The 16,728-nt window shown below is 38.2% G+C and overlaps 1 protein-coding gene across 1 annotated transcript; it reads left to right on the forward strand.

The window, feature by feature from the left end:
- The first annotated feature begins 5,852 nt into the window (after window positions 1–5,852).
- Window positions 5,853–11,055, forward strand: LOC139713635 (uncharacterized). Its single transcript, XM_071625342.1, has 3 exons — window positions 5,853–7,289; window positions 9,033–9,158; window positions 10,777–11,055. Exons 1-3 carry the CDS (start codon window positions 5,853–5,855, stop codon window positions 11,053–11,055), a joined length of 1,842 nt encoding a protein of 613 aa, XP_071481443.1.
- The last annotated feature ends 5,673 nt before the right edge of the window (window positions 11,056–16,728 follow it).

The following is a 16,728-nucleotide window of genomic DNA, read 5'->3' on the forward strand; positions in this document are numbered from 1 at the left end:
ATAATCAATGGGACGCCACATCACACCACAGCCCTTCATCGTCAGATTACACTGTGATTCTTGCCTCAGCCAAGGAAGCAGTCCTTTCTTGGTCCCTCCAATTTGAAATAAATAGGATAAAAAGGTATACTAAACCCATTGCGTAAAAATGACGAATAGGAAGGTATGTGTATTTTTATATAAATGTACCCAGAGAACATTGTTGAAGAGGCAAATTTGGGAATGATATCCAAATATACTTATGGATTTAGTAAAGGCAGCATAACTGGTGGAACTCATGAGTGAAGTCTGAGGAAAATCGAACAATTCTTTCAAACATTTTGAATTTTCGGTGCCGCCAACGCTGGATCAACAGGCTACAGCTCTAGATGTCACTCCAGGACAGCAATATGAAAACATATAAGGAGAATTCAACGCATTTTATTATTTTATCATAAAGCTTAAGCACTTGACTCACCTCTTCACAAATCAGAGGGAATTGAATGAATTATTTTTTTTCCATTTCATTTTATTTGTGTCCATATCCAATTTTTACAAAATGTATGATGATGTAAATCACAGTTATCACCATATGTGTTCGTATGTGCAACATATAATTTTGTAGTATCATTGTTTTCATTTGTATCAGTGGTTCATGACATGTCACCTTTTTAGAACCTGTTTGTACAAATCGATTACATGTACACTACTTAGCAATTATTTTGAATCATTTGAATATGGAAACATAAATGAAAATTAGATAAACCTTTCCTGGTTGTGTACGCCTGCGTGCTCGTTTTAGATAATATGAAACGTTATCCCCTTTCTCCCCCCCCCCCCCCCCAAACCCTCATCCCATTAAATACTCCCTTCTTCAATATTTTCTATTTACTGCGTTAAATTGATTGCACGAAGTAGGAAATTGATTACCTGAAAATGATAGTGAATGCCCCAAACAAGCTCATCGGGACTATCGAGCGAATTTGAGAGCACGTGTAGGAAATGCAGCGCCCGCATTTGGAAATTAAACGCACACGACATTGTATGAATTTGATTTGATGGAAATGAAATAGAGCTACCATAAATGAAATTGATAGCTCGTATTCTGAATTTGAATGCCCGAATATTTTCATGTGCGTGCGCTGTGTGAATATGAGTGCAAGTTCATGAATTGGAATGACAAAATTATCAAATTGACTGGAAAAACCTGTACTCCCTAAACATAAGTCAGTTGTAAGTTAAGGGAATGTGCACTTTTCATTAAAAACAAAATCGAATTATTTGTATATATTTACTTTACACATGATAATATCAGAATGTCACTCCATAGGGTTGTCACTTCATGAGATATCGATTGTGTTTTCATTTTATGAAAGGTCAAGAGGGGGGGGGGGGAAGAAAGATTCATGCATTGGGCGTTTATTTAGTCACACACAATCTCTGAGGATTAATGAGCTGCGACCAACGAGCAATTCATTTTCCAGCATATCTCTCCTCCCGAGCTGAGCAGGACAATCCATCCATTTCTCTGCAGACTATTATTCAATTTGTATTGTAATAATGATAACAGCAGCTAGTTTTAATATTAGCACATTTCACACCTGATAAGTATCCCAGTGCGCTTGACAGACTTTTATGAACCTGGAGCTGGATACGTTATTTTCAACAGCTATAACTTGCTGTTCATATCTTTCAGAGAATATTTGGAAGTTAGACTTCATGAACTTGAGTTTAAAGGCTGAAATTACTAAATTTGAACCAGTGTTGATAAAGTTGCTAAAGTTAGTCAATTTGATAAGTATTTCGCTAATGTTGGAACAGAGTTAGCGTGTAAAATGCATCGGGTTCATGACAATGTTGTTAATGAAGAAAATGTTGAATCTTTAAGTTTGATCTTGCATCTGTAACTGAACACGAGGTATTTAAAACACTGATGCGTATATGAAAAATGAGAAATCTCTGGGTTTAGACGATATATCTATGCATACACTGAAAATGTCAGCCCCTATAATCTCACATATCAGCTGAGGGCGTTTTCCCTCCAGTCGCGATGGAAGAGTCCACACTAATCCCACTCTTTAATTCTGGTGAAAAATCCTCCCCTGCAAATTGCCAACCCATCGCGATTTTGTCACGTGTTTTGAAAATTCCTTGAAAAAGTCCAAAGACAATTTGCTTTTCATTTAAAATCAAATGGCTTGCTGTTCACAGCACAGTCTGGTTTCGGAGATAAACACTCCACTACGACGGCCTTACTGAAGGTAACGGATGACTGGTTACTCGCAGTCGACTACACCGGAGCAATTTTAATTCATTTAAAACGGGCTTTTGCTACGGTGGACCCGTTCATTTTGTTGCAAAGCTGAAGCAAATGGATTTAACTGACGCCTGTCTTGCTTGGTTTCACATCTATTTAAAGGGGACCACTGGATTTTTTTTCAGACGTTTACATTTAAACAACTATAAATAGGTTATACTGAGTATAGATTTTAAGAATTTATAGTGACAGTGCTGAGGAATAATAAAGTTTTCAAAAGTTATAACAATGATTACAATGAACAAGGATGATGACATGGCAGCCTCACTATAAGAATGGACGAGTTCGGGCTCTATGAAGCAGAACAAATGAAGAAGGCATGCAAAGATTCTACACAGATGAATTTGTTAAGCAAGCGGTATTGTCATGGAATAACAAACACTGCTACGATTCTGAAATATTTGAGGCACCTAAGTCACCAACACTGTTCAGTGTAATTTGTTCAAGTTTTTGAGATTATTGGTTATTTTTTTTTTTGTTTTTGCTCAAAGGCCGCAATAAATTCCACAAGTCTATACATGGAACTGTTGATTTATGTACTACATGATGTGAAATTATGAAAATCGTCTGCAATGCCCCTTTAACAAATCGTAAAGTGGCAACCTTTTTCAATTCAACCATATTTGCACTTTCAGATTTACAGTCATGGGGTTCCACAGGGCTCTATCTTGGGGCCTGTATTGTTTGTGATATATCAATGATATAGTTTTACAGCAGAGAATTGTTGTATAATACATGGACGACAGAGTTTTGTATTTTCGCATACTGATCCTTCCGAAATTGAGAAAATGTTAAACCATTCTCTCTCGCTCCTGTCCCACCTTAGTCCATGGGCCAAGACCCGAAAAATGGGTTGTTGGTACCATCTGAGGTGGCACAACCTTTTTGGTGTCAGTTTGTTTGTCGGGCATAGATATGCTTATCAAGCTATGATAGCATTTCCAAATGAGTAGCTTAGTCATAATAAATGAATTTTTAACCAATTTGGTCTCGTTTTTATATCCCTATACTTCTGAATCGAAACTAAACCGCTATACAAAGAAGAGCACTGCCTTCTGTATGTCCACAGGTGTTCTGTTGTAAACGCGGTGCGCTTAGTTTTTATTCAAGGCAGCGAAGGGAATATCCAAAAGGTTATGATGTCCACAGCTGTCACGCGGTGCGCTTAGTCTTTATCTAGACCAATGTACCGTTATCATATCTTAAGTTCCTCATAAAAGGGATTATCTATACTGTTTTATACTACCCTATCAACAAATACATCAGTTTTAAACAAAAATCACTCTGTTCATTTACAATATCATTCATTATAATGTATTGTAGTGTACCGGTACATTGTTTTTGCATATCTTATATTGTTGGAGGGAAATAAAGCGACATTGGCGTGGTATCAGCGTTTTCACCGTAGCGTTTTCGCCGGAAAATGATAAATAATTGAAAGATACGGTAAAATTCACGAGGAATTGCTTTTGTTGTTGTTGTTGTTGTTAGATAAAAGGATATACACTGTATCATACGCTTTGAATATTCCCTTCGCCGTCTAGAATAAAGACTAAGCGCTGTGGACATCATAACCTTTGGATATTCCCTTCGCTGCCTTGAATAAAGACTAAGCGCACCGCGTTTACAATAGAACACCTGTGAACATACCATAGAGCTGCATTTTACAGCTCTATGGAACATACAGAAGACAGTGCTCTTCTTTGTATAGCGGTTAGTTTCGATTCAGAAGTATAGGGATATAACAACGAGACCAAATTGGTTAAAGATTCATTTACTATGACTAAGCTACTCATTTGGAAATGCTATCATAGCTTAATAAGCATATCTATGCCCGACAAACAAAATGACACCAAAAAGGTTTTGCCACCTCAGATGGTACCAATATCTGGCCTGGCCCATGGACTACCTAGATCCCTCCTCCCACTTTTCTCTCTCACCTCCTCTTCCACCCATCCCTCCTTCTCCCATTTTTTTTTATACTTACGTTCACCTTTCTCTTCTCTCGTTTTCCTCTGTCACATTATCTTTAATATTCTTAATTCGTACAGGAGCCTTAACGGCAGCGGTAAACTGCTTTCGAAGGTAGTTGTGCCAAATTCAATCCTGTTCCCATGGCTTCGATATACCGCTTCCAAAATATTTGAACTATTAAATTCTTCGGAACTCGCATCTATTTATCGTTAGCTGTACATTATAAAGAGATAGACAAAGAAAAGGAAATTACCATTAGGCCCTACTGTGAAATCTTTTTATAACTTTTATTATTTCAGAAACTTGAAAAACAATTTTGTCATGAATACAAAAGGATCGTATAAAGACATCACGCTGGTATTTGTTGCGATCTTTATTGTCTTATGTCTTTATTGATAAGTAAAATAAAGGACATGTTGACATATACACCAGGTCCATGGTCCTACTCTGGACACACGGCAGGTAATGACACACTTACAAATACCTACACGGTGAAAAAATAACAATATAGCTGTATTCGTATTCGTATTAATTCTACAGAATTACTACATCATTACAAGTGCCTTTCATTCTTACATTTACTTTCTAAGTGCGTAACGTTCCCCCAGTTCTGTTTTTTTTTCTTGCATAGAATATGGTGAATGGAGAAACTATATAGCATATTTACTAATGTCTGCTTCATACTCCAATGATACTGATGCTTAAAGGCAGCGCGACACCTATTTCTATCGTTGAATTGAACAGATATTTAAATCGTGCACGTCCGATGGCATGCAAAGTCAATTCAATTTAATCCCAATTCAATTCCTTTTAGGGTCCAGTCCTTCAAGCAGGCGTCCCCTCTCTTCATGCAATGCACGCATGCTTTAATTTCGCGAAAAAAAAAAACAACAACTGAGCCTGGCCTCCACGTTATGAGATGAGCAATTATTGACATAATCATGATGAGTGTACAGACGCTGTGGCAAGGTATTTGGCATGATCGTTGCCAGAGTGGTATTAATCGACAAAGTGAATTTTTCAAAGTAGGCTCACGACTGTTGTGTTAACCACCTCCGAATGGTTAAGTGATTCCCAATGACACGAGTGTCGTTAGGAGTGTCACACAGGCAGAGGAAAAAAACTCACTTTGCTCACAAAAAATATGCCTCACTGGAAGTATATAGTCAGTATTGTAGGAACACGCATACCCCGAGAAGGATTACAGTCGTATAGAAGAGCCATTCATGCAAAACCGGTCTTAGTTTTCGAAAGCGTTGCCTGTGTGGCCTATAGTTATTGCAACGAAGACGTAAGTAGCAACGTGAGAATTGAAAACAGCTTGACCAACGTTATGAGCTCAATATCATCTTGAGTCACTGGGCACCTAGGCCTCTATACAACGCGTATTCCCATAGGTCATGTAGGCCAGGTAAGAAGAATGGCCAAGTTCTTACGAACGTGGCTTGTCGTCTGCGCATTGGCGCTAATCTTTCTCGGGTATGTTCTTCTGATTTTGAATTTCATTACGTGTACGAATCGAGGAAAGCGAGTTTACAGGGGTCCAAATTCACGTAAACCCCCAGGTTTTATCTGGTCAGCGATGCGTGTGTGGCAGGGGGGAGATGCACAGGCTCACAAAAAGGCCTGCATTACGCCACAGTTAAATCCACGTGACTCCAGTATAGAGCACCTTCTCAAGAGATCACAACCCATGACGTGCACAGGATTCAGATTGGCATACATCAAAGACGACATGATTCACTTCGACTTGAGCAGATATCCAGACAGCTGCTCGGTCCATTTTCCTGCACGGGTGGACGATAATATCCAAAAAACGAAACGGCTCGGGGACTACTTTTTTGATGGAAAAAACGTCAGTTTTGCACCATCAAACAGGGAAAGTGAACATGATAGACCACGATCGGACTTCCTCACCGTTAAATGTGCGATACCAAGTCCTCTTGGGGATGGATCATTTACTGACCACACTGATTCTTTGGCACGCATCAAGGATGATCCCGAAATATCGATACGTGCGAAGAATAAACAACGTCGAACAACGAGTGGACTTGGTCTGAATGTAATCATGTTGGGCATGGATTCCACGTCCAGGATGAATGCCATTCGTAACATACCAAAATCTCTGGCATATATGGAGGAAGAACTTCAGGCTGTTTTCCTAAATAGTTACAACATCGTTGGCGATGCTACCACAGGGGCTCTCATACCAATACTCACAGGGAAATTCGAATCTGAGCTGCCAAACACGGAGCGCGGAGGGGGCGCCCCGGTCAATGTTTACCCTTTGGTGTGGAAGGAGTTTGAGCAAGCTGGCTATGTCACAATGTTCGCCGAGGATCGTCCTGATCTAAGTTTGTTTAACTACAGGCTGACAGGGTTTAAAGAACAGCCAACAGACTACTACATGCGGACGTTCTGGAGGGAGATGGATGCTTACAAGAACGGATACTGCCTTGGACCAGATCCAGTGCATATTGTTATGTTCAGATACCTCCAGGATTTCATGACATCGTATCCCGACAACCTCAAGTTTGGGCTCTCTTTTCTCACAGACCCAACGCACGATGACTTGAACATCCTGAGCGTCATGGACCAAGATCTCCTCACGTTTATGCACTCAGCCAAGGAGTCAGGCGCCCTCAACCAGACCATCCTTGTAATCTTTGGAGACCACGGATCTCGCTACGAGACAGTTCGCCAGACTTTCCAGGGTAAACTTGAGGAACGTCTTCCGTTCATGGCCATCGTCCTGCCAGATATTTTCAGACAAAGGTATCCAGAAGCGTATCGAAACTTGGTTACTAACGCTGACCGCTTGACCACTCCATTCGACATCCACGCCACCCTGCGGTCAGTCATCGACTTCAGCGAAAGGGACTGGACATTGTCGAGGAGGGCATTCAGCCTGCTGTCGACAGAGGTACCACTTGGAAGGAATTGTCGAGAAGCGGACATTGCTGCCCATTGGTGCGCCTGCATGGGGTGGAATGAAACCAGACCAGATGAACATGAACTGGTAAGCCTGCAGGCGAGATATACCATCATGTCCAATACGTCATTCTTTCTTTTATCTCTTGTTAAAATCTAAAGAACGTTAAACCTTCGGCAGGACTAAATTAGTACTAAAAGCAACAACAACAAGAGCTTCCTTTCAAACTTGTCTCAGTCATTTTGTCATCAGGAGAGCTGTAACCGCCACATGTCCACCATCCCAGTTCCTGTTCATCATCATTAACATTATCAACATCTCCTTCTTCTTCCTTCTCAAAAACAAAATCTTCAAGGAGATTGATCAATGTTGCCCTACCGGTTTGTATTCAAATGCAATCCACTTCCTTGACATTTATCCTTCGATCCGTAGTAATTATTCACGGCCTCCCTTTTTTTTCCTCTCCCTCCTTGTATTTTGCATTTTTTTTGCAACAAAATGTTCTTGTCTTTCCTGAAAATAGCACATAATCATTTCCATGTTAAACTGCGCTCAACCACAACATTTTTTTGTTTTTTAGTTCTTGTTATTTGAAATGTGGTTATGTGTACGTGATAATATAAATGTTTTCTTTGTGATATTTCTGAATTCTATAATTTATGGGGTTCAACTTTTTTGTCCAAAGAGCCTATTCTCAACAAGTACTGCTTTTCATTTACTTTCTTTTGATCCAAAGGCTCGCTGTCTCTTATTATCTATACTGAATGAAAGTTAAACCGTTTGCCACGTGCAAGTATACATGCCTGCCAATAAATTCTTCACTTTGGTGCTTAGGGAAAGGTAATTCTGAAAATTCGTACGTTTTGCAGCATGTATAGTTTAAAAGATTCAAGTTATTATGATGAGCGGCGTGGTACCCCGGCAGCAAACTCATCAAGTGGTACTAATTAAGAATTGGACATGGGTGACACTGAGAGCTGCGCTATTGCATGACGATCAACGTCGAGGGGTTTAACAGTTGGCTCTTGACCAGTCTATATACGGGACTGAGCATTCCATGAAGATACCTACCTCCAGCGGCCATTTCAGAGAGATTTCAGTCCTTCATCTTCAAAAAGTTTACTTTGGAGACCGAGATAAGATGTTGGCGTATTAACCATAGCTTTTGTCATTAAGTTGACGCAACTTGTAAAGCGACAGGAAGAACAACGGACCAGAAAAGAGCTTTGAACAACCTAGTAAAACTTCAAGTCAACATTGAATGAACTGTGCAAGTGCTACATGTGTCCGTTTCTTTAGTGTGTGTTTGTTTGTTTGTATGATTTCTGTGGCTCTTCTCTCCTTTCTCCTTGGACGCTTCCATCACAACTACGCTAAAATGTTGATCCGGTCGATTTGCTAGGGACACTGGGCAATTACATGATTAGTCGCCATGTCACGTTGAGTGTATACTGTCATATACCTTCCTGCCTTTAACCACAGCAACCATTTGGTAATTGGATTAATCTGCTCTTCAGCTCTTGCGTAAATTGTTAAAAGGTAATAAACACACCATGCCTAAGTGTTGTTTTCAAAATTGTTTAATCATGTCAATGATTATGATATGATTGTCATTGCCATGTATAGGTAAATGTTTAGACTCTTCAGATTCTATCCACCATGTCCAGAATGGTTAGTTTCTCATAATCACTTTTTTTTAATTTCTTTATTCTACCTGAAACAAGTTTAGGCTATGCACCATCACCACAGTGTTTGGTATGTAAGGAAATTAAGATATAATTTGAAATATGACGGTGCTTTTGTTAACATCAATTGTTCTTTATTACACAGGTTGATGGTGCAGCTCGCTTTGCGGTAGATACTATAAATGGCATTACCAGTAATGCTCGGGAAAAGTGTTCTCTCTTACAGCTTGCAAACATCGCATCAAAGTACCGAATGGCTCACAACGACCAAGTAAGTATAAAAAGTTAAGCGCTGGTAGTGCTGAGCTTTCAAAATAATTTCATATCGATATCATATTGTAGCCAGTGATTTAGTAATTTTCTCATTTTTTATTTGTTAAATTCAATTAAATTCAGTTCAATTAAATTCAGTTGAGTTTAAATTTATTTTCATTTTTCGACAGGACATGATATGCACTTCATCTTTTTTGGTAACAAAGAGATAATGTAAATGGTACACTGTAAAATAGACAGTTTGGTTTGGTTTGGTTTTCATGTTTGTTTTTTGCATTTTCATGTCATTCATTTCATTTCATTTCATTTTATTTCAGACAAAAGTTTACACTACAATACAACATTTGCGTATACAGAAAAAAAAAAAGAGTACAATGTGACTTTTGTACTTTTTTCTTTCTCTAAGCATAATGGTAAGTAAGTGATACAGGGTATGCAACAACAGCAACAAAGAAAGATTAAAACATACAAATCGATACAAGAATTGTCAATTCGGTTACAACATATATACTTTCTATGTAGCACCAACCATGTGGAACAGGTTGCTTGGTAGTATTAGGATTTTTCAGTCATGTCTTTACTTACACCTGTTCACAAAGGAGTACAGGACATCCTAATTTACATTTGTAAATTAGGTTTTGTTAGTTTTTATAATTCATGTAAGTTATCTTTTTCAATCATGTTTTTATCTTGTGTTGTTGAGTAATTATGTTGCTTTAGCACCTTGAGTGACAGATTGTCACAGATATTTATCATGATTGACATTTTCATTGTCACTGGTGTTTATCAAATTAATTGAATAATACAGTTTGGAGGAAAATCTGATTACAGGTGAATTGATTTCTATATTTCTAATGTTTCATAAATCTATATGATTTAATAGATTTTTAATTGCTTGTTTGTACAATTTATTTCAGGTTGATACAGTGTGTACATCAGTATTGAGCTATGCATTTAAAAAAAAAGAAACATTAAGATTACACAAACACAAATCATGGTTTGTGTTTCGATGTTGTCAACTATTGATAACTGAATATGATATTTGTTTGCACTCACATACAAACATGTAACCTTTATACACATTTGTTAATAATGTGTTAAAAGCTATTAAGCCTTACCTTTTCATATATATCATACAAAGCACTCAAAACTAAAAGAGTACGAGAGCAAGGATATTCGCGCTCACTTATTTTGTACGTACAAGTATTTACGTATGTGTGTGTGTGTGTGTATACACATGTGTGTGTTAACATATGAATGGTATGTATGTAGAGTATATACTGCGTACACGTAAACAGTCAAACCTACATTAGCGACCACCTGTCCTGAGCAGCCACCTGCCGTATACGGCCACTAAAATCAAGTCATCTGTTTTCACCTGTCTACAAAATATTTTTGTCTCCCTTTGGTGGCCGCTGTAGACAGGTTTGTCTGTCTAATCGTAGAGACCGTTGAAAAAGCTATGTCGTCCATACAGGCTTATAAGATCATTGAGCTGCAACACATGATGTGTTGTAATTCTGTGATGAGATATTTTTTTTAAAAAAAGCCTTGTTAGGCCCTATTAATACCCTTCTGTCTTGACTCTCTTTTATTGTTTATCACGCTGCCTTTAGATGCTCAGATTCAAAGAAATGCAAGAGGACACCATCAAGTTATCAGAACTGCACCCAGACAAAGAGGAGACCTGGAGGACGTACCAGGTTACCATAGAAACAAGGCCAGGAGGTGGTGTATACGAATCCACGGTCCATGTCCGTCGGGATGTCTCCGAACAGAATTGGGAGTACGAACTGAGTGGAGAAATCAGCCGAATCAACAAATACGGTAATCAGAGCGACTGCATCAAGAAGGAGTATCCATCGCTGGCTAAATTCTGCTTTTGCTCGACCTGAAATAATCATGGATTTAACGCTTGTTTTGCAGCGCCACTAAAGAGGTCACAGAGGTGGTATAGCTTTGGTTGAGATGGGAATTCAGGTTTTAACACTTTGAGAGATAATTTTGAGAAACCACTTACATGAACTATTAGACAGCATACAACATCTAACAGGATTTAAACGTTTATTTGATAAATAGATGAGATGTCTAAAACAAAGCAACACAAAGTGGTCCTTATAAAAGGTGGGTCCCATCTTTCATTAGGATCTCTTTGTTTTTAATGTCAGAACTGTGATTAGTTATCTTGAATAAGTATTGACTTTTGGTCCACATGAAAAATGAACTGATGATTTTTAACGCTGACGCAAGATTGCATTAAATGACACAATAATTGCAAATATTCGCGTAATTTCCCTCTTTTTTCTGTGCTTACAAAGGAGGAAATCCCATTCTTAGAGTTGACTTACATTCCCATGTTGTGTTATGTATTAGCCTGGGTAAATTTCAGCTGGAGTTACATTTTTCTGTATTTCGACCGAATGGAATGACTATTTCGCGTTTGTAATTAATTCTTGCCTTTCTTTTGTTTTTGTTTTCTCAATATCATGACCTATTAATACCGGCCATCTTCGTGCATTTTTGCGACCGATACCAGAGTTTTGCAAACACCTCTAAAACTTCCTGTATTTTGCTTTGTCATTGTTTTGTCGGATCCTAGAAGAACTCGTCGTGACTTTATTGTTAAACTTGATAACTGGATAGTTGTTATTGATATGACAGGATTCAATCGAACACAAAGCGAGTCTGTCACTAGTGTCGACTGGAGCAAAACGTTTGACTGCCTCCTGTGGTTCTACGAGCATTTTACAAAATACTTATTTGATGTCATGATGATGGATTTTCATTAATATAACCATGGACTTGTAGGTCCATAATATAACAAGCAGTCAAGCAACAAAGTTCGCGACTGGAGGCGTGGTTTGTAAAGATGTAGGCTGTTGTGATTGCAGTAACTAATGCAACCGCTTAAATAGTCACATTCAGATTAACTGTATGTTTAATAATCAACATGATTAATAACATAGTAACTGCAAATATTACACCTTCAACGTAACTGCTAACCTGTAAGGCAACGCAAAATGTAAAAATGTCGCCTATTTCCTGAACCTGTTTTTAGAAAGGAGTTGTTGTACGTTTAAATCATGTGTATTAAAGCTTTCCGTGATGGGAAACGCACATAATGCGTTTGGTGACGAAAAGTCAGTGAATGCATTTTGAGTGAAGGCAACTCTCCATTGTTGTGCCGTGTCCTCCGCGTTTTGAAAGAACGGAAAGAAAAGAGAAGGTAAAATAAGAGGGATTAAAACGCTTCTTCGGCATGGAGATTATGTATCAGACGATGCCTGTGCTTGGGCATGAAAGCTAAACTACGGTATTTGGTTGTGGTATATCATGGACGTATAGATTAATAGGCCTATCTTACTGATGTGATCCTTACTAGAGGGGATAGAATTGTCTTTTCTTTTGTTTTCATTGAGACATGAATTATCTCAGGGTCCTGCATTGGCATGGTTGTTAGGCTACATTATACTGTCGACAATCGACAAGACACCAAGGACATGGTTAATGGAGATCAGTCTCACTCCACGATTGGTTCCGATTAGAAATAATAACAGCAAAGTGGCACTATAGGAGCGACCCATTAGGTGGTAGCAGCAGATTTGAATACAGCAGACACAGGGTGTGAGTAGGAGTGTATAATATCATATATCGTACCAGAGGCAATTAACCTCCGAGGGTGATTACTCCCCAGCTAGATACTGGTTAGTGATAAGGTTAGAGTAAAGATTAGGGTTAGGGTTACGTTTAGGGTTAGAGTTTGGGTTAGGGTTAGGGTCAGGGGAAGGGTCCGGGGTAATTGACCAGGGGGTATATGCCCTAGACCTGTGGATATATATATATATATATATATATATATATATATATATATATAATGTCACAATAGAGGAATGCATTAAATGCCAATTACCTTGATTTTGATTCAAAATCCGAATTTTCGGGGGCCTATCCCTGACGAAGGGGGAGGCCCCCGCAAATTCGGATTTTGAATTAAAATCAAGGCAATTGGCATTTAATGCATTCCTCTATTGTGACATTACTATTGCTATTTCTAGTACTGCCAATACGCTTAGCAACTACCAAACATAATGCAACCTTGTTCGTGGCTCTATACGGTTAGTGATGATGTATGAATTCAGACAGATATGATTGTGATATAGAAAGTGATTTAAAAGAATAAATTGATCTATATTACCCCATGAACCGATTGTTACGATTTCATTTCTTCTTGCGTATAGTCTGATGTTTGCAATCATGCATTTATGTACATACATGTATGTGCATATAGATATGTCAAAGAGTACGATATATGTATATGCAGGTATATGTATATGTGTATGTAGGCCTAGAGTACATGTAAATTTGCAGAGAAGTATACGGATCGACTAAAACATATTCTTTTTCTGACACCATTGTTATGAATACACATAACACATAATGATAAACCCACTCAACACTTACACACACACACACACACACACACTCACAGACACTCGCCCCAACAATTCCGGTCATGCTCCATGTATCCCACATAATACTAACTCCAGGGGGCATTTCATGAAATGCCCCCTGGAGAAACACCAACAAAACCACCCACAGGTAACTACATGTACTGTATTCACTGACCATTCCTCAGTCTCATAATTATAACTAGACCCTGTCATTGTATGAATTTCCGTGTTTCCGTGTGATATACGATATATTTATGTAAATGCACTTAGGAATGATAATTCAAGCAATCGTGTTATCAACTTATGTTCAGAACCCCACTTATCATAATTCGTTTCATTCGTTCGTTACAGCCGCGATCAAGGCCAGGAAAGGCCGAAAGCTTGGCAATTAAAGTGCGGTAGAAAGCTATTTCATAGGTCATCGGATGTGTCTTCTTTATTCGAACACTTATGCAAATAAGGTCCATGAGCTCGACACAAGGCAAACAAGGTCCACCTCGACACAATGCACCCAAGTGCAAGTTCATTTTCATTTTTCTCCATCTCAAATATCAGTAAAATATATGCACAGTTTACATGAAAGTGAATAATTTCAACATACATAGAAGTATTAATAATGGGGGTACATTTTACTTAAAAAGGAGATTATACAAAATAAGCAACATAGTGATAGATTGTTAATCGGAGAATGAAGATGGGGGACCCATTGAAAAGCACACTCACACTCGACACTATATATATCCAGCGTCGATCTCGTGGGTCTTGTTTGCCTAGTCTTGATCTCGCGGATTTTATTTGCCTAGTGTCAAACTCGTGACTTTTTTTGGCTAGAGTCGAATTCGTGGGCTGTATGACTCGTGGGAATCGAGGTCGTGGGATAACCCTCATGGTAATGTCTCCGGGAGTCTTCTCGTGTACGGGATCCGATTCAGGGCCCAACTGACGTATCCCATCAGCAGAATGTGCTGTCCATAGTACCAACTGACGGAGGATGAACATGTAATTTTATTTCATTCAATCTAATTCAATTTAAAGTTTATTTATTTTTCGACAAAACATATATGTTTCACTTCCTTTGATAACAGAGAATAAGGTAAACAGAACATTGTGAAATGGAAAGACTGTACAATAATTGAGAACCTAATAGTGATTATACATTGTAGTAAAAAATAAACAGAATCATGTATTTCGTTTTTTGAGCATTGAGTGATAACTTATCAGCTCTGACCCAGTTTGTCACTTTATTCAATTCAATATTGATTTTATGAACGAGAAAATCGATATCATTATGGGCAAAAAAATACATATGTATCATTTGCAAAATGAGTAAAAGAGAGGTCGTCAGATATGCGACAAAAATCATTTACATAAATAATGAACAATAACGGCCCTAAACGACTTCCCTGTGGGACGCCAAATTTAACTTCTCTGATAACTGAATCATCATTTTTAATTGTAACAATCTTCAATCTTTCCTTCGACACAAAAAGATTATGCATGTTTTCTTTTTAATACAAAAAGTTCAAATATTAATATTACAATGTGCACTGTAGAATGAACGAAATTTATAAGTTGTAAAACATTTGAGCGGACGAAAATGCTGGTAATGTGGCAGAATGCTAGAGAAACAATGCATGTGTAAGGTTACATTTCCCAAAACATGAGAGCATAAGTTTTGATAGATAATTGCCATATGCACTATCATGCATAAAAGTGTAATTACCAAACTCAATTACACGAACTTCGTCCAGCCCATGCAGCTCGTCAATGTTGATCTATATACGTAAGGATATCATACCAAACTCTCATATATATAGTGTTCTACATTCCAACCCATAGCAGTTTAAAATTGTCCTATCCCTAGACAGTACCGTTGCTACGTTATTCAATTATTACACCATTAAAACAAACCCCCATGTAACTACATGAAAAATTGATTATAATTTCGTCATAACCCAAAGTACATGTGTATTAACATAATAAGGCATATAATTACACATTCAGTACCTATACGAAGTGTTTCAAACAATAAAAAAGTAATTGCACTTATTAGTGGTCCTTTCATCACACAGGTTTCCATCCAGAGGTATTGATAGATTTATTCATGCTTATCTAATTCACATTTTCACAGAGAACATAAAGTAAACACAGAATTGCCCCCCCCCCCCAAAAAAAGGAACACTGGGTATACAGAAAGAACAAAGCCAAGATAATTGAAGAAACACACGCGCTGAAAGAGGAGGAGATTTCAGCTGTTGTCAATGCCTTCAGCATGTCTTGCGCCCTGCCTGCATGCATGGGGTGCTGTGCCCATGACTCTTCCACCTCCCTGCTGAAACGCAGCGGAGGCCCACCATCTACTATGTTCCTCCTCTCACGAGTTTAGAGCATACTCATGTCTTGCTTTGCCAGAAATTCAGATAAGACGTATCCCCCCCCCAAAAAAAAAACAAAAAAACAAACCAAAAAACCTTCTCTGTTCTTATCCCTTGTTCAACTCCACCATCTGTAGTTGTTAAACTGCTTCTGCAAAAACGGAAGAATACAGGGACACAGAGGTATATGGGGAAAAACCGAGGAAAGTTTTTTTTTTTTTTTTAAAGTTCGTATGTTTCCTATTTGCTGTAACTTTTTCTTATTTTTCACAGGTTGAAAGGACTATCCAAGAGTGTTCAGAGAGAGGTCAAAAATCTTTAAGGATACAAGAATATCACCAAACCCCCCCCCCAAAAAAAAAACAAAAAAAAAACAAACAAACAAACAGGGTGGTTAAAACTTTCCAATTCATGACTTGTGGCCACTGATTGATGAAATTAGCTGAATATGCACCTGGACCTAGCCTGTTAGGTCTTGCATCACACCTTAGAATTTGACATATCTACTGCAACATAAATTCTCAAAACTTGTTTGTGTGTGTGGTGTGTGTGTGTGTGTGTGTGTGTGTCCTTTTTTAAGGTAAAGTAGTTGCATGTAAGAAGCCACGATGTTTTTTTTTTTAATTTTGTTAAACTGTACAGAAATTCATTAGGTTAATGCCGTCTCCAGAGGGCGGTATATCATCTAGACAAGAAGTATGAAAGAAGCTTATGAGGAAATAATTTGTAAGGTTAATCAGAT

Source organism: Diadema antillarum, unplaced genomic scaffold (genome assembly GCF_040938485.1).
Source record: "Diadema antillarum isolate AM-2024a unplaced genomic scaffold, OU_Dant_1.0 seq00002019_RagTag, whole genome shotgun sequence".
Classification (NCBI taxonomy): Eukaryota; Metazoa; Echinodermata; class Echinoidea; order Diadematoida; family Diadematidae; genus Diadema; species Diadema antillarum.

Bases quoted from the DNA above. Each gene is read 5' to 3' on its own strand.
- LOC139713635 (XM_071625342.1), top strand. From the start codon at position 5,853: ATGCGTGTGTGGCAGGGGGGAGATGCACAGGCTCACAAAAAGGCCTGC. The intron at 7,290-9,032 runs GTAAGCCTGCAG...TTTATTACACAG, and splicing joins GACCAGATGAACATGAACTG to GTTGATGGTGCAGCTCGCTT. The intron at 9,159-10,776 runs GTAAGTATAAAA...CGCTGCCTTTAG, and splicing joins GAATGGCTCACAACGACCAA to ATGCTCAGATTCAAAGAAAT.